This window comes from Monodon monoceros, unplaced genomic scaffold (genome assembly GCF_005190385.1).
Source record: "Monodon monoceros isolate NGI ecotype Baffin Bay Population unplaced genomic scaffold, NGI_Narwhal_1 Super_Scaffold_18, whole genome shotgun sequence".
In the NCBI taxonomy this organism is placed as follows: Eukaryota; Metazoa; Chordata; class Mammalia; order Artiodactyla; family Monodontidae; genus Monodon; species Monodon monoceros.
This window is the reverse complement of record NW_021703774.1, coordinates 160836907-160850713: the sequence shown is the minus strand read 5'-3', so window position 1 is coordinate 160850713 and position 13807 is coordinate 160836907. Positions and strand designations below refer to the sequence as shown.

At 45.4% G+C, this 13807-nt stretch overlaps 1 protein-coding gene across 4 annotated transcripts in view; it reads right to left on the bottom strand.

The window, feature by feature from the left end:
* The window catches only part of PAFAH2 (platelet activating factor acetylhydrolase 2), a 36932-nt gene extending 26256 nt beyond the window's left edge, over positions 1-10676 (bottom strand). For 3 of the 4 annotated variants that reach the window (XM_029230696.1, XM_029230695.1, XM_029230697.1), the window contains exons 1-6: positions 10541-10669; positions 9420-9573; positions 8546-8642; positions 4469-4537; positions 3944-4085; positions 2887-3000 (exon numbers count right to left, since the gene is read on the bottom strand). In XM_029230696.1, coding sequence (XP_029086529.1) covers positions 2887-3000; positions 3944-4085; positions 4469-4537; positions 8546-8642; positions 9420-9573; positions 10541-10630 — 666 coding nt within the window. In that variant the 5' untranslated portion in view covers positions 10631-10669. Of the gene's footprint in view, positions 1-2886; positions 3001-3943; positions 4086-4468; positions 4538-8545; positions 8643-9419; positions 9574-10540 lie in introns of all 4 variants that reach the window. The other variant, XM_029230694.1, reaches the window with a different exon arrangement.
* Positions 10677-13807: the final 3131 nt, after the last annotated feature.

Genomic DNA, 13807 nt, shown 5'->3' with positions numbered 1-13807 from the left:
AGTTGCCCACTCCCTACCCAGACAGGTAAGTTGCTTGCGTCTTTACAGAGCTTACTTATGCCTACACAGGTAAACATGAATATATACTTTCCCCCCTTTTACACTGTAAAAGCTTCCTTATTCTTTTTTACAGCTACATTTGATTTCACCATGGTACAGACAGCTAGTGATCACCAAAACTGTTCTTCTTCCTGGACACACAGCTAGACTCTATTTCCCAGCAGTTAGATGTGGCCTTGTGACTTGATGTGAGCGATAGTGGTCTTGTGATAGAATATGAAAGTGATTATCTCCATTTACAGGCATGGTCTATAAAAACTCTTCCATGCAAACCTCCATGCTCCTTCCCACTCCTGGCTTAACGTACATGGTGAAGTTGGGTTTCACAGGTGGAAGAGGGTGGAGCGATTAGAAGAAGGGAGCCTGGATCATGTGGGAGAGAAATAAATTTCTCTTTGTTAAGCCACTGAGATTTGGGGCTTACGTGTTACAGCAATTAGTATTATCCAAAATAATACATCCATTGTTCCATAATCTATTAAACCAGCTGTGGTCACTTATGGGTGAACATTTAGGATACTATCAATCTTTCGTTATTACAAACAACACTGGGATGAATAACCTTGTACATACATCATGTTACATGTGTGCAGGGATGTGTAAAATAAATTCCCAGAATTGGACATTGCCGGGTCAAACACTAGTGCATTCGTGCTGTTGAGAGCTATTGCCAAACTGCCCTGCATGGGGCAATCCGCACCCACACTGGCAACGGAGCAGAGGCTACTTCCCCACAGCTTTGCCGACAGGGTGAGTAATCAATTTTTGGATCTTGCTCAATCTTATAGATAAAAATTCACTTAGCTTTTTTCATTCTGTGTTTCTCCAAAAGGCTGCCTCTTAACTAATCCAACTACACATAGCCCGCCATCCCCCGATGTCTGTCTCAGGCCCACAGGCCCACAGGCCTGAACTGTGGTGCCTGGCCCTGTTTATCCGGTGGGGACTGATGACATACACCAATATAGCGGGCAAAGCTCTCTAGATTTCAGGTCCTGCCTTACCTCTTGGCCATTCAGGCTGATGCTTCTTCCTGGAAGACTCTTCCAGAGCCTTTAAAAGATATTTTCTAAAGAGGCTTTGGGGCACACTGCATAGGCAAAAAGCCCCAAATTAAAGTTTGACTCTACCACTTGCTTAGCTGTGTAACCTTGGGCAGATACTTACCCTCTTAGATCCTTGGTTTCTTTCTATGTAAAGAGATAACAATGCATATGTTTGTGAAAAGAGCTCTTATCATAGGAAGTCCTCATAAAGGAGTAATTATTTTATATTTATATATATATGTATATACCATTCTCACTCATACAATGGAATATTACATGGCTATTAAAAATCATGCCATAGGGGCTTCCCTGGTGGCACAGTGGTTGAGAATCTGCCTGCTAATGCAGGGGACACGGGTTCGAGCCCTGGTCTGGGAGGATCCCACATGCCGCGGAGCAACTAGGCCCATGAGCCTGCTGAGCCTGCGCGTCTGGAGCCTGTGCTCCACAACAAGAGAGGCCGCGATAGTGAGAGCCCCGCGCACCATGATGAAGAGTGGCCCCCACTTGCCACAACTAGAGAAAGCCCTCCCACAGAAATGAAGACCCAACACAGCAAAAATTAATTAATTAATTAATTAACTCCTAAAAAAAAAAAATCATGCCATAGAAAAATATTAACTGGAATAAGAAGACGTTCATACTGTGACATTCATACTGTTTTGCTAAATGAAGAATAGGGCCACAAAACAGCTTGTATTAAATAGTAACATTATTGTTTTTTTGTTTTTGCGGTACACGGGCCTCTCACTTTTGTGGCCTCTCCCGTTGTGGAGCAGAGGCTCCAGACACACAGGCTCAGCGGCCATGGCTCACGGGCCCAGCCGCTCCGCGGCACGTGGGATCTTCCCGGACCGGGGCACGAACCCGTGTCCCCTGCATCGGCAGGCGGACTCTCAACCACTGCGCCACCAGGGGAGCCCAACATTATTGTTTTTTAAAAAATGCATCTTAAAAGAACTGGAAGGACAAACATCAAAATATCCAAAAATTCCGTTTCTTTTTCCTTCATGCTTTTGTGTGATTTCTTGGTCCTCTAAATAAAGCCTGAGCTACTTTTGAAATTACAGAGGAAAGGACTGGATAGGGGAGGAAAATGTGCCTTCATAGGCACCAAATTCCATGGGGGGGACAGTTTCTCTCCTCCTGGGGGATTCTTGGGATTCCTTTAAAGGCAGGAATGAGCCTGCAGTAGACAACACGCGTTGTATGCGGCTCCATAGCTCTTCCTTTGCGGAACAAACCATCACTCCCTCACCCATGCGGCCCCATGGGGCTGTCAGTCCTGGTGCTCAAGTTCCCCTGACCCGGAAGTGGGTGTATAACGTAGGCAGGCCAACCAGAATACCTTATCCCTCTGGCACAGTGACTGGCCCAGAAGGGGCATGTGACCCAAGCAGGCCATGGCCTTTCCAGGTTGCTGAAAGCTACCAGAGTTTCTTTTCCTTTTAGGTCTGGAGCTGAGTTGAGATGCAGGCTTGGAATATGCCAGCAACCACCTTTCTTGCCTAATGGAGAGAGTCTGGTGAGAATGAAGCCCATATACACAGAGTGGAGTTGAGCCAGGAGAAGGGAGAGAGTGCCAGAACTTTGATGACAATGTTTGAGACCCTGGATCTAGCCATACTGGCCTGAAGCCAATCTGCTTTCGGTCTTCCTACTTAGTTGGGCCAATAAATTCTCTTTTGGTTTAAGCTAGTGAGTTAGGCTTCTGTTATTTGCAAGCAAGAAAGTCTTGATGAATAAAATGTGCTCCAGGTCATACCATCTGCTGCCATACCTTCAAGGTCATCAGATCCAACCCGCCAGGCACGGTGTTGAGGACAGTCTGCCCAGCAGCGGCCTCTTGCAGGACAGTTAACACCCTCAGGCACTCGCTTACCCTCTGATGCACCTGCAATAGACAGTGCCAGTGGGAGCTGGAATACTGCACAACCATCCAGCGGGGATCTCGCTCCCCTACAGAGCCGAGGAAGAACGCAGAGATGACGTGCCCACGCACATCTCATCCAGCACTGTGGTCCCCACACCCTGAGAAAGGCTTAGCTCCCTCACAGCCACACATGTAAGCACCACCTAAGAGCACAACGAAGTCAGCCCTGCTGTTCAGACTCTACCTACCTATCCGTGGTACACAGGGCTGTAATATGGGTATACAGTGTGCCATATGAAAGCACTTTGACAACAAAAGGACACAAAAGTGTTCCTATCATCAACCCAGTACTGGATTCGACTTGCCCACTTATAGCACATGTCTACTGTTTTTGTCTGCCTAGTACTCACCTGCCCTTACTTCTCTTGTTAACCCTGACTTTTGAGGATTGCCCCTCCCCCCAAAAATTTAGCAATGTATTTTGGATGGGAACTTCGTATTTTGGTACTTCTCCCCAGCCTCGGAGTCTCTATCCAGGATTTTTCATCTTGCGCCTTGGGGTAGAAGTTGGGGACAACCCCAAAACAGCCCTATTCTCTCAGATGGTGAGGGCAAACATGTGCAACCTCATAAGGTAAGCCAGTTAGCAGATGAGGCCAACCAGCAGAGGGACAGAGATAAGAGTGAAAAACAAGTCCCAATGGCATTTGGGACTAGCAGTCTTGCCCTTCCCTTGTCTGCTTATATAAGCCAACCAATTCTCCTTTTTGCCTAACAAGCTTAAGTTGGGTTTCTGTCACTTGCAATTGTAAGAGTCTTGATTAATACCTCATTTCTCTGATGTGACAAGCTCAGAACCACTATGACTAAGATTTCAAGAGAGGTTAGTTCAAAGTCTTCTTAGTGAGTGTTTTATAGGGAAGACAGGCTTAGTTACTCTCCCTCCCCACTGGCATAAGCCTACCTGGCAATTCCGAACATGGAATTCCTTCTCCCCTTCCTCAGTTTGACGGTGGGGGATCCATTCCTCCTCCAGTGACTCGCTGTTGGGCTGGTTTGCCTCTGGGGGCCGCTTGCAGAAACAGGTTGCTGCAGCTGACCCATCCCTGCAATACATGTGCCACCAGAGAGAAACCAGAAGACACTTGGACTTATTTCTCCCCTTTACCAAATCCTCCTTTTCAGCCAAGACATTCTAGATTATCCTTTAGCTAATAGGGAAAAAGATCGGGGGCACACATAGGAGAGTAGAAAAAAATGTGGATTCTGGAGACTGACCTGGGTTTGAACCCCAATTCAGCTATGTCACTTTCAGCAAGTTATTCAACATCTTTGAACCTTGGTTTCCTCACCTTTAAAATGAATATAACCCCTACCTTGCATAGTGTTGTGAGGACTAGAAATAATACATCTATAGGGAACTAGCCTATACCTTAGCCCACTGCAGGCACCCAACCCATGATGGTTCACTGTGACTGTCATCCCTCACCTGTGCTCTGGTACAGCAACCACAAAGCCATGGGAGGCCAGCTCCATGCAGAAGGCTGAATACAGTGTCCTAAAGATCCAGGAAGGAACCGAGAGAAGTGATCAAAAGAATGGCCTACCCTTAGCCCCTAGTCCAACCATGCTCTGCTAGTAGCCATCTCAAAAGATGGAATGGAGGAAGTTTCATTTGCAGCAGCCCTGGCCCAGGAGCTTTTTCCAGCCAGCATACCCCTGCTCTCACCAAGGCTCCAGGGTCCTCCTCCAGGGAGCATGTGCAAGTCAATCCACCGTGTTTTTCAACCCCATACACTGACGCATCTCCTCCACCCCCAACCCCAATAGTTTGGCTACTTCAAACAATTGCATTCTTATTGTCTATATATTGTATGCCTCCCAACTTAGTTGGTAAGCTCCTTGAGGACAGGGACTCGGGCTATTTCTTTAATATGCAAATATGCATCTGAGATTTAGCATGTGGGTTTTTTTGGTCTGTCCTCCAACTTTCCAGAAAAAATATGGCAGACACTGCTAATTGCCTACTCCAAACACCTATTTTTCCCTTCCTCCTTAATAATAGAATCTAATTTTCAGCTGAAGACATTGTCATGCAAAAAAATACGACATTTCCCAGCCTCTCTGCAGCCAGGTTTGTCTGTGTGATTAAGTTCTAGCCCAGCAATAGAAATATAATGCTATCCTCCTAAGTAATTTAAAACTTTCTAGTAGATATATTTTAAAAAGTAAAAAGAAAGAGGTAGAATTAATTTTAATAATATATATTATTTAACCCAATATAGCCAAAACATCATCATTTGAACATATAATCAAAATTTTTAAATTAATGAAATATTTTATTACATTCTCTTTTTTTTTTCATGTGAAGTCTTTGCAATCCAATGTGTGTTATACTTATAGCACATCTCAGTTTGGACCAGCCATATTTCAAATGTTCAATATGCACATGTGGTTAGAAGCTACCGATAATGGACAGAGCAGCTCTAGTCAATGGGATGTAAGCAGTTGTGTTATATAGAACTTTCAGGAGAGTTCTCCCTTCCTATTGCATAGACTGTGGAGGTGATGGTTAGACCTAAAGCAGCCTGGGTCATGAGATACCCTTAGAAATAGAAGCTACACGTCTAGTTTTCTGACAGCTTTGTAGAACTATCATATCAGCTCTGTCTACCTCTAGCTTTCTTTTTATCTGAGCAAAAAATAAATTTTATGTTATTTAGGTCACTATTGTTTGGGGTTTTTCTGTGAAATACAACTTACTCAGATCCTAATTGATGCGGAAAGTCAGTGTCTTAAGTTTCTTTGCACCTTCTCACTTCTCTCAGGGAGGCAAAGAACTGGACTTGAGAGCCAGAGATTTCTGATCCCTTCCCAGTTTAAACTGTAACTTTGGACAAGTCTGCCTTTCAGAGCCTGTTTGCTCATCTGTAAAATATGCATCCCCCTCCCCACGTACCTCACAGGACTGTGTGGGAACCAAAGGAGACAGAGGCACATTACAAATGGCTAGGTAATGTTTAAATATATATACTCCTCCCTGGGATGGGAAGCCAGAGGTCTGTGACTCATGGGAAGGATTTCAGGTCCTGAATTAACCGCAGATGCAACAAGAGGAAACCATGTCCCTTTACCTCCCTGCCCCTTTTCTTGGAATTTCACTATGGTTAATGAAGAGTATTTATAACTGATTCACCCCAGCTTATTGAGATCTGAAGCCTCAATACAGACTCTTAGACCAAAAAGACCACTCTAAAGTCATGTATTCACCTGCTCTCTCTATAAAATACCTGTCAGCTTAGGAAATAATATTTCTTAGCTTCTTTTCCCCACTAGACTACAATCTGAAAGCAGGATCTCTATTTTATTCACTACTGCAAACCCAACCCCAGCATAGCACACAGCAGGTACTAAATTTACTGAATAAGAAATCAACATTGAAAACCATGTTGGACTTCCCTGGTGGTGCAGTGGTTAAGAATCTGCCTGCCAAGGCAGGGGTCATGGGTTCAAGCCCTGGTCTGGGAAGATCCCACATGCCACGGAGCAACTAAGTCCGTATGCCACAACTACTGAGCCTGCGCTCTAGAGCCTGCAAGCCACAACTGCTGAGCCCATGTGCCACAACTACTGAAGCCCGTGCACCTAAAGCCTGTGCTCCGCAACAAGAGAGGCCACCGCAATGAGAAGCCCGCTCGCCGCAATTAGAGAAAGCCCGCATGCAGCCATGAATACCCAACGCAGCCAAAAATAAAAATTAATTAATTAAAAAAAAGAAAACCATCTTGCTGCCTTTCTAGCCTCATCTCCACATCTGCTCTCCACTTCCTGCCATGTGCTACAGTTATGTGAATCCATATTCAGTCTCCTCTAGTGGATGCAAATTCCTTGATTTGTTTATCTCTATATGTCCCACCTTCTTTTCATGCCAAGGAGCTGGCACAGAGCAGGTGCTCAGCAGATACCTGCTGAATGTATGGAACCTAGCAAAACATAAATATTCATAGGGAAACTACTATTTTCCAGGTAATGCCCTAGGCACTGGGAAAGATAGAAGACAGACATGGTCTCTGCCTTTGTGGAGCTTACAATCTAGTTAAAAAGGCAGACATTAAAGAATAATCACATAAGTAATTAATTCATTACAAGTACGTTAAGTACTGAGAGGTACTTATGAAAGCACACCACGGGAAAACTTAACCTAATATAATATAGGGGTCAGGATGGGTGTCCCTAAGAAAGTGACACCCAAACTAAGACCCTGAAGGTAATTTGGAATTAGCCAGGCAAAAGACGAAAAGGAGGAAGAGGAAGAGAGAAGGAGAACAGCAAGTATTCCAGGCAAAGGGAACAGCCACAAAGCACAGCACAAATGAAATCCCTGAGGCAGAAAGTAACATGGTGCCTTTAGGGATGTTTGTCTGGAGAGCTGGAGTAGGGCAAGTAGCAAGCAACAAGGCTGGAAGCTTTGTCCTGGACCTGCATTCAGGTAAGCCAATGACAAGAGCTGAATTAAGTTCAAAGGGCCATTAAAAAGATCTAGATAGGGAAGTGACATTCATTCATTCATTCATTCATTCAACAAATATTTATCGCGCATCTACAATATTCCAGGCACTGTTCTAGGTGCTGGAATGACAAGATCATATCTGGTTTTAAAATAGATCTGCCTGGCTACAGTGTAGACAATGGTTTGGGTGGGGGTGGGAGGTGTGAAAAGGCAAAAATAGATGGCTTTGTGTAACACTCTGGGACATAAACTAGACTTATACGTTGATGAATGAACTTACAGAGAGAATATTCACAAGCTTAAATAAGAACGCATGTACTACAGTTATTAAGCTATGCATATAACACACCAAGGTGTAAAAATCAGAATTCATGGGGAGAATTCTGAATGGATACTGACTTGTAAAACTTGGATCAGTGTCTCCCGAAATCTGGTGAAAGAGATCTTACAGTTCATCACCCCACGATCCTCCACGTAGAGAGACAGAGAGGAAAACTGGCAGGCGTGTGCACCTATTAGGTGCCTGTCTGAGTCCTCATAACCCACACTGTGGGAGCGGCATTCCATTTGACAGATGAGGAAATGTAGGCTCAGAGAGTTCTACCACAGTCCCGAGCTCACAGAGTGCGGTGGTACGGCTGAGATTTACAGCTGAGGCTGCAAGCTCCACGGGAGCAGGAACGAGTCTGTCTTCCTCGTCACCGTGCCAGTGCCCCAGGCCGAGGTGCCCTCAGTGTAGGTTGAATAAATGACTCTCTGACCATAAAGCTCAAGCCCCTTCTAGTACTTCTAGGCTGTTATAGAGGAAGAAAGCTAAAAGCAAGTATTTATATAAATGCCGGAACATGAGAAGCCAAGGATATAAAAGGCTCCACCGGGTGAAAGGGGCCTGGGGGAAGGCCTTCTAGAGAAGGTGGACCCAGTGCCTTGGGATGAAGCACGTGGTAGATAAGAAAACTGACAAATGGAAATACGCGTTTCCCTGCCCTTTGAGAATAAGGCAAGGAATATGACAGGCAAGGAATATGACAAGGTCTGGGGCAGAGCAGCTCTTACCTGAAGGCTCCCAGGCCATGGGAGAAGATGATCAAGGGGTATCCAGAGTCCTTTGTCTTAAAGGGGCCATTCCAGCTAACAGGCAGGCGACAAGATCCTAGCAGAGACAAGGGCTATAGAATCTCCGGCTGAATGCGAAGGGCAGCCTGGGCACAGGTGTGATGAGGACATGTGGCCCTCCTCTCAGGAGAACCACCTTTCGCCCGAGCAGCCCAGGACAATCAATCACCTATTCTTTCCCCTCTTCTCCCCTAGGGAGCATAAACACAACAGAAAATGGGCAGATAAATCCAAAGGGGAGGTACTGAACAACTTACAGAGTAAGTCCCTGAGATGCCAAGGCAGTGGGTAGAGTTCCTAACAGTGGGGCCTTTGGGGAAAGGGGATGATTCAATGTCATCTGACCCAGAAGAGGGAGGAGCTAGAGAGGCAACTGCAGGAGACAGTATGCTCCTTGGCAGTTAAGAATGTTTCTTTGATCTACACTATAGCTGGCACAGAGTGGAATTAATACGTGCTGGATAAATGAGTAATAGCCACCATCCATGGAACACATGCTATATCCCAAGCGCTGCACTAGAGTACATGTTTTACACAGGTCCCACACTATAACCCTGCAAAAGTATCAGATTTTCAGACACATTTTAAGTAACTTGCCCAAGCCCCACAGTAAACGATAAAGTCTGGATTCGAATCCAAGACAGTCTAACTCTATAACCAAAGCTCTTATGTACATAATTCTCTCCAACTCTCCATACCACACTGGCTAATGGATGCCCCACTACAAAAGGGCTGGGCAATGCAAACTGTAATGTACTGTGTCTGCCTTGGGATCTCCTAGGAACATAATCAAGCAGCTGGGAGAGAATCTTACCCACAACCATGTTGAACAGCAAACCTCCCCAGCGCTTATTAAACTTCAGGTAATCAGCCAGGCCAGTGCAGTACTCATAGCGGGGAATCCACAGGGGCTGCTCTGTGGTCGTTTCTGCCTCTTGGCAGGGGTAGAAGAGTCGAAAGAAGCTCCCCTGTAAGGAAGAAAAGAGAGCAGCAGCTCAGAGCAAGAAGCCCAAGCATGGCTAGATTTCCCAACAGACACATTCAGCAGGAGCTTGGGGCACCAGCAAAGCACCAAAACAGGGAAACTTTACCTTCAATTCATATACCTGAATTTTGTATTCAGAAAATCCAGAAAGAAGCAATTTTATGTTTAGCATACATGTAAGGCTTATGTCATTTCAAAGAGCCAACTGTATTTTGGATTACATCTGAGGGGTACTACAATATTCCCAATGCTTGAGATATCAAAAGATTTCAATCTGGCCCTGAGCCCAGGCCTGGAGGAGTCCCAGGAGCGAGGGATTAGCCCTCATGCTGAATGGGGTGGCATTGGTGTGTCACCCGGGACAATCCTCCAGGCTGACCCCTGGGAAGCAACAGCAGCACACTGATTTTACATGGGAGTAGCTGAGAGGTTACCAGGAAGTGTGTGCCTCTCACAAGGGAGGGGGGAGTTCAAGGCCAGCAGAGAATAACCTAGGAGCTGATGATGGGAAAGTCCCGAACCAAAGTACCAGAGGGAAATAGACGAAGGCAGGAGAGGAGAAAAAGGAGACTGTCTTCCTACCCGGGTCAGGGAGTCAAAGGTCAATGGCACATGGTCCACGGCTCTTCCTCTCATACACTCAGATTAAGATGAGATCCAAAACCTTTCCAGGATCAGGCATCTGCTCTCAAGACATTTGAGAGCTACCTTTGAAGCTAGAGGCCCCATTTCCTCTGAGCCAGAAAAAGAACCCATAATCTCTTGTCTATTGAGATGCTTCTAATTGGAAAGAGGCAGAAAAAGGTCAGGGAAAAGAGACCTGGGGGCTCTACAACCAAATCGAGACCAGCTCTAACTCAGTTTCCCCCCACCTGGAATCGCAGCATCAGACTCACTACCGATAAGTCCCGTGAGGACAGAAGCAGCGGAGACGTGCTGGAGACACTTACCTGGAGACTCTGACCCTCCATCACATCCCCACAGCCTACGAGGTGGGATCCCGTGACAGGTGGAAAGCCCACGGACTGGTTGACCCCCATTTCACCACCAGTTGAACTGAACAACGACCTGGGCCGTGGTTGAACTTGATGGCTGGAGGGTGGAACACAGAACAGCCTCTTGCTGGTTTCCTCTCAGCTTCCTGTTGCTTATTCGTGTCATCTGCCACCCCTATCCACCCCTCCTTATCACCCCTCCTTCCTGCCGGTGACTCAGTCAATCTTCCACATCATCCACTTTGCTACACTGCCTTTACTAAGGTTTAGGGGCTGCTTTTTCTGTTGTTGGTGGTGGAGAGGTAAGGAGATGGTCATGAAAAGGAAAGAGAGCCTCCATACTCTTCAAAACCCACTAACAAGTGTTTATCCGATTATGTGCCCAGCACAGCAGTAACTGCTGCATAGACTATAACACAGACCTTGTCCTCACGAAGCTAAGAATAACAATTACCACCATCAATTATTTACTCTGTGTCAGCACTGAACTAAGCTTTTTACATACATTGCATCATTTCATTCTCTCAATAACTGTCTGAGGGTTAGACCCTGTTTTACAGATGAGGAAACTAAGGCATGAAGAGGTTGAATAACTTCCCCAAGTCACACTGCTTCTAGGTGGCAAACTCGGGTCTGTCTAATCCAGACCTGAGCTCCTAACCCTCACTGACCCTGTTCATGGAGAGACTCAGTTACATATATACAAAATCACTGACCGAAACTATTAACTATAAAAGCACTTATGCTAGGCCTTGAAATATAAGGAAGATTTTAGAGGCAGGGGAGAAGGAAAGCATTTCTAGAAAGGACATAATGTAAGAGCAGAAAGGGGTAGAGATACGGAAGAGTATAATGTGGGCAGAAAATCAAACAGGAGCCTTCAACATGGCAGGTGTGCATGCTCTGACTAGAAAACATTCCTGTAACTTGGCTGCTTCTTAAATTGGGGTTAATGCCACTGCTGTCCGTCCCTCTTCAATCACATCATCACAGCAGCATCACGCTTACTCTGTGCCAGGAACTACACCAAGTGCTTTACATACATATATTATTTAATTAACTCCTTACAACAATCCTCTGGGACATGTGTTGTTATCCCATCTTACAGATAAGGAAACTGATGCTTAATAAAGCTATAGGTAATCTACCCAAGAACATACAGCTAGCAGAGCCAGAATTTGATCACGGGCGGTGTGGCTGTGACAGTGGAGAATGTGATCAAACTTCTTGATATCCACTCTATCCTGCCCTCCTACACAGAAGCCTTGTCATTTGGGTGGGGCTGATACCTCACTAACTTCTAGAGTTGGGCCAATCATCCCTTGGTATCCCCATCAGTAACCGGATGAAGAGTGGGCTCATGACATAAGTTGGTCCAACCAGAGTAAAGCCCAGGACTTTGGTTTGACGGTTGAGGGGGAAAAGTCCTTTCTTGTTTTGAGCTAGAGTGATGTGCGGCTATGAAGCCTTGAACTGTTGCAGCCACTCTGCTACCTTGTGGATGAAGCTACTTGTGGAGGATGGCAGAGCTGAGAGAATCATAGAGAAATACAGTCATATTTGTGAAGACTTTAAGAATCTCTGGATTAGATTGTACCTGAAACCTGAACCAGTCCTAGACCTCCTAGTTACAAGAGCCAATAAATCCCCTTTTTTATTTAAGCCAACTGGGTTTAGATTCTATTGCTTGAACCAAAAGCACCTAAACAGATACACTGAGTGCTGAGCCACATTTTCAGTCATTACATTATTCAGCTTTCTTTAAGATGCTCTGGGATGGATCAGAAAGTTCAGGTCAAAGCATGCCTGGGCAAGAAGAGAACTTAGAGATCATTTCTCCTCACAGTCATCCTCTGCACCACCACCCCCCCTCAGCCCAGTATATAAATGAGCTTTACTGATGAAGAAATCAAGGTTAAGAGGTTATGAGAGCTGCTCAAGGTCACCAGAGCTATTATAACACATAGATCTCCTCACTGCCAACTTCCAATTGTCTGATCTAATGGAAAACCCCAGACAAGCAATAATACTAATGTCATTCTATTTAACTTTGGAAGATAATAAGTGATATTCTTTCTACTACAGACTTCTTCATTTTGTTTCTCTGAAGCAAATTTAAAAATAAACCTAATTCATTTTTAAAAGAAGCTAAGCCCCTGAGGCAGTCAGTGGACCATTCATCCAAAAGGAAGCGGAACGTGTGCTGCTTAGTCTCAGACCCTGACCTTTTCCCCTCGAGGGCAAATGTACAGAGGACCCACGGCGGGTTGGGAGGGGGCACAGGACACGGCAGCCACGTGACAATGAAGCAGCGGCAAGTTCTCACTGCCTTAAAAGTGGGTCCGACAAAATACTGTGGGAGTTCCAAGAAGAAAGAGAGCTCCTTTAGCTTGGAAGTGGAGGGCAGGGGGAAGATGGGAAGATTGACTTTTGAGTAGAAGAATGTGTGAGCAAAGGCACAGAGGTGAGAAAGCACACTTGAGAAATCTCGAGAAGTTCGTGATGGATGCAAGGTGAGAAAGGACGATGTGATCAGATTTGGAGGGTAGCAGTCCCTCAAGTGCTAGGCTAAGGAGTTGGGATCTACTCTGGAAATGAGGTCGTGGACATGGGAGATATAAAGTCTGAAAGACCCAAGTTTGAGGCCCAGCTCCTTCGCTGCCTAGCATTCTTACCTTGGGCAAGTTACCTGATCACTCTAAGCCTGACTCCCCATCTGTACAATGGGAATGCTACCCATCCTCCTAAGGTTGCTATGGAGATAAAATGAAAGAATGCATTTAAAGCACCTAGTGTAGTACCTGGCTCTTAGGAAGTATCCAGGAAATATATGTTGATTGTGTGAAAAGTAGAAACAACAGGATCTGGCAACTAAGTGGATCTGGGGAGTTATGGGAGAGGGAAGAGCCAAAGATGAGTCAGGTTTCAACACTGCGTGACCAGAACGATAGTAGCGTCTTACAGGAAGAGATGTTGGTCTTAATCAGAACAGAGAGCACTACGTGAGATAGGAATCAGGATGAGGGCACTTGAGAACAGCCAAACAGAAGGGAAGCACAACTCTCTGGCAGTCCTGCAAAGTTTCTGGGAAGGTCATCAACTAAATTAAACTTGGAAATAAATAAAAACTAAAGAAGCTAATTGGCCAGAGTGCGGCTAACATGAAAATGAATCTGCATTCCCTGGGCTCATACTGACTGACGCACAAGTAGAATGGGAAGA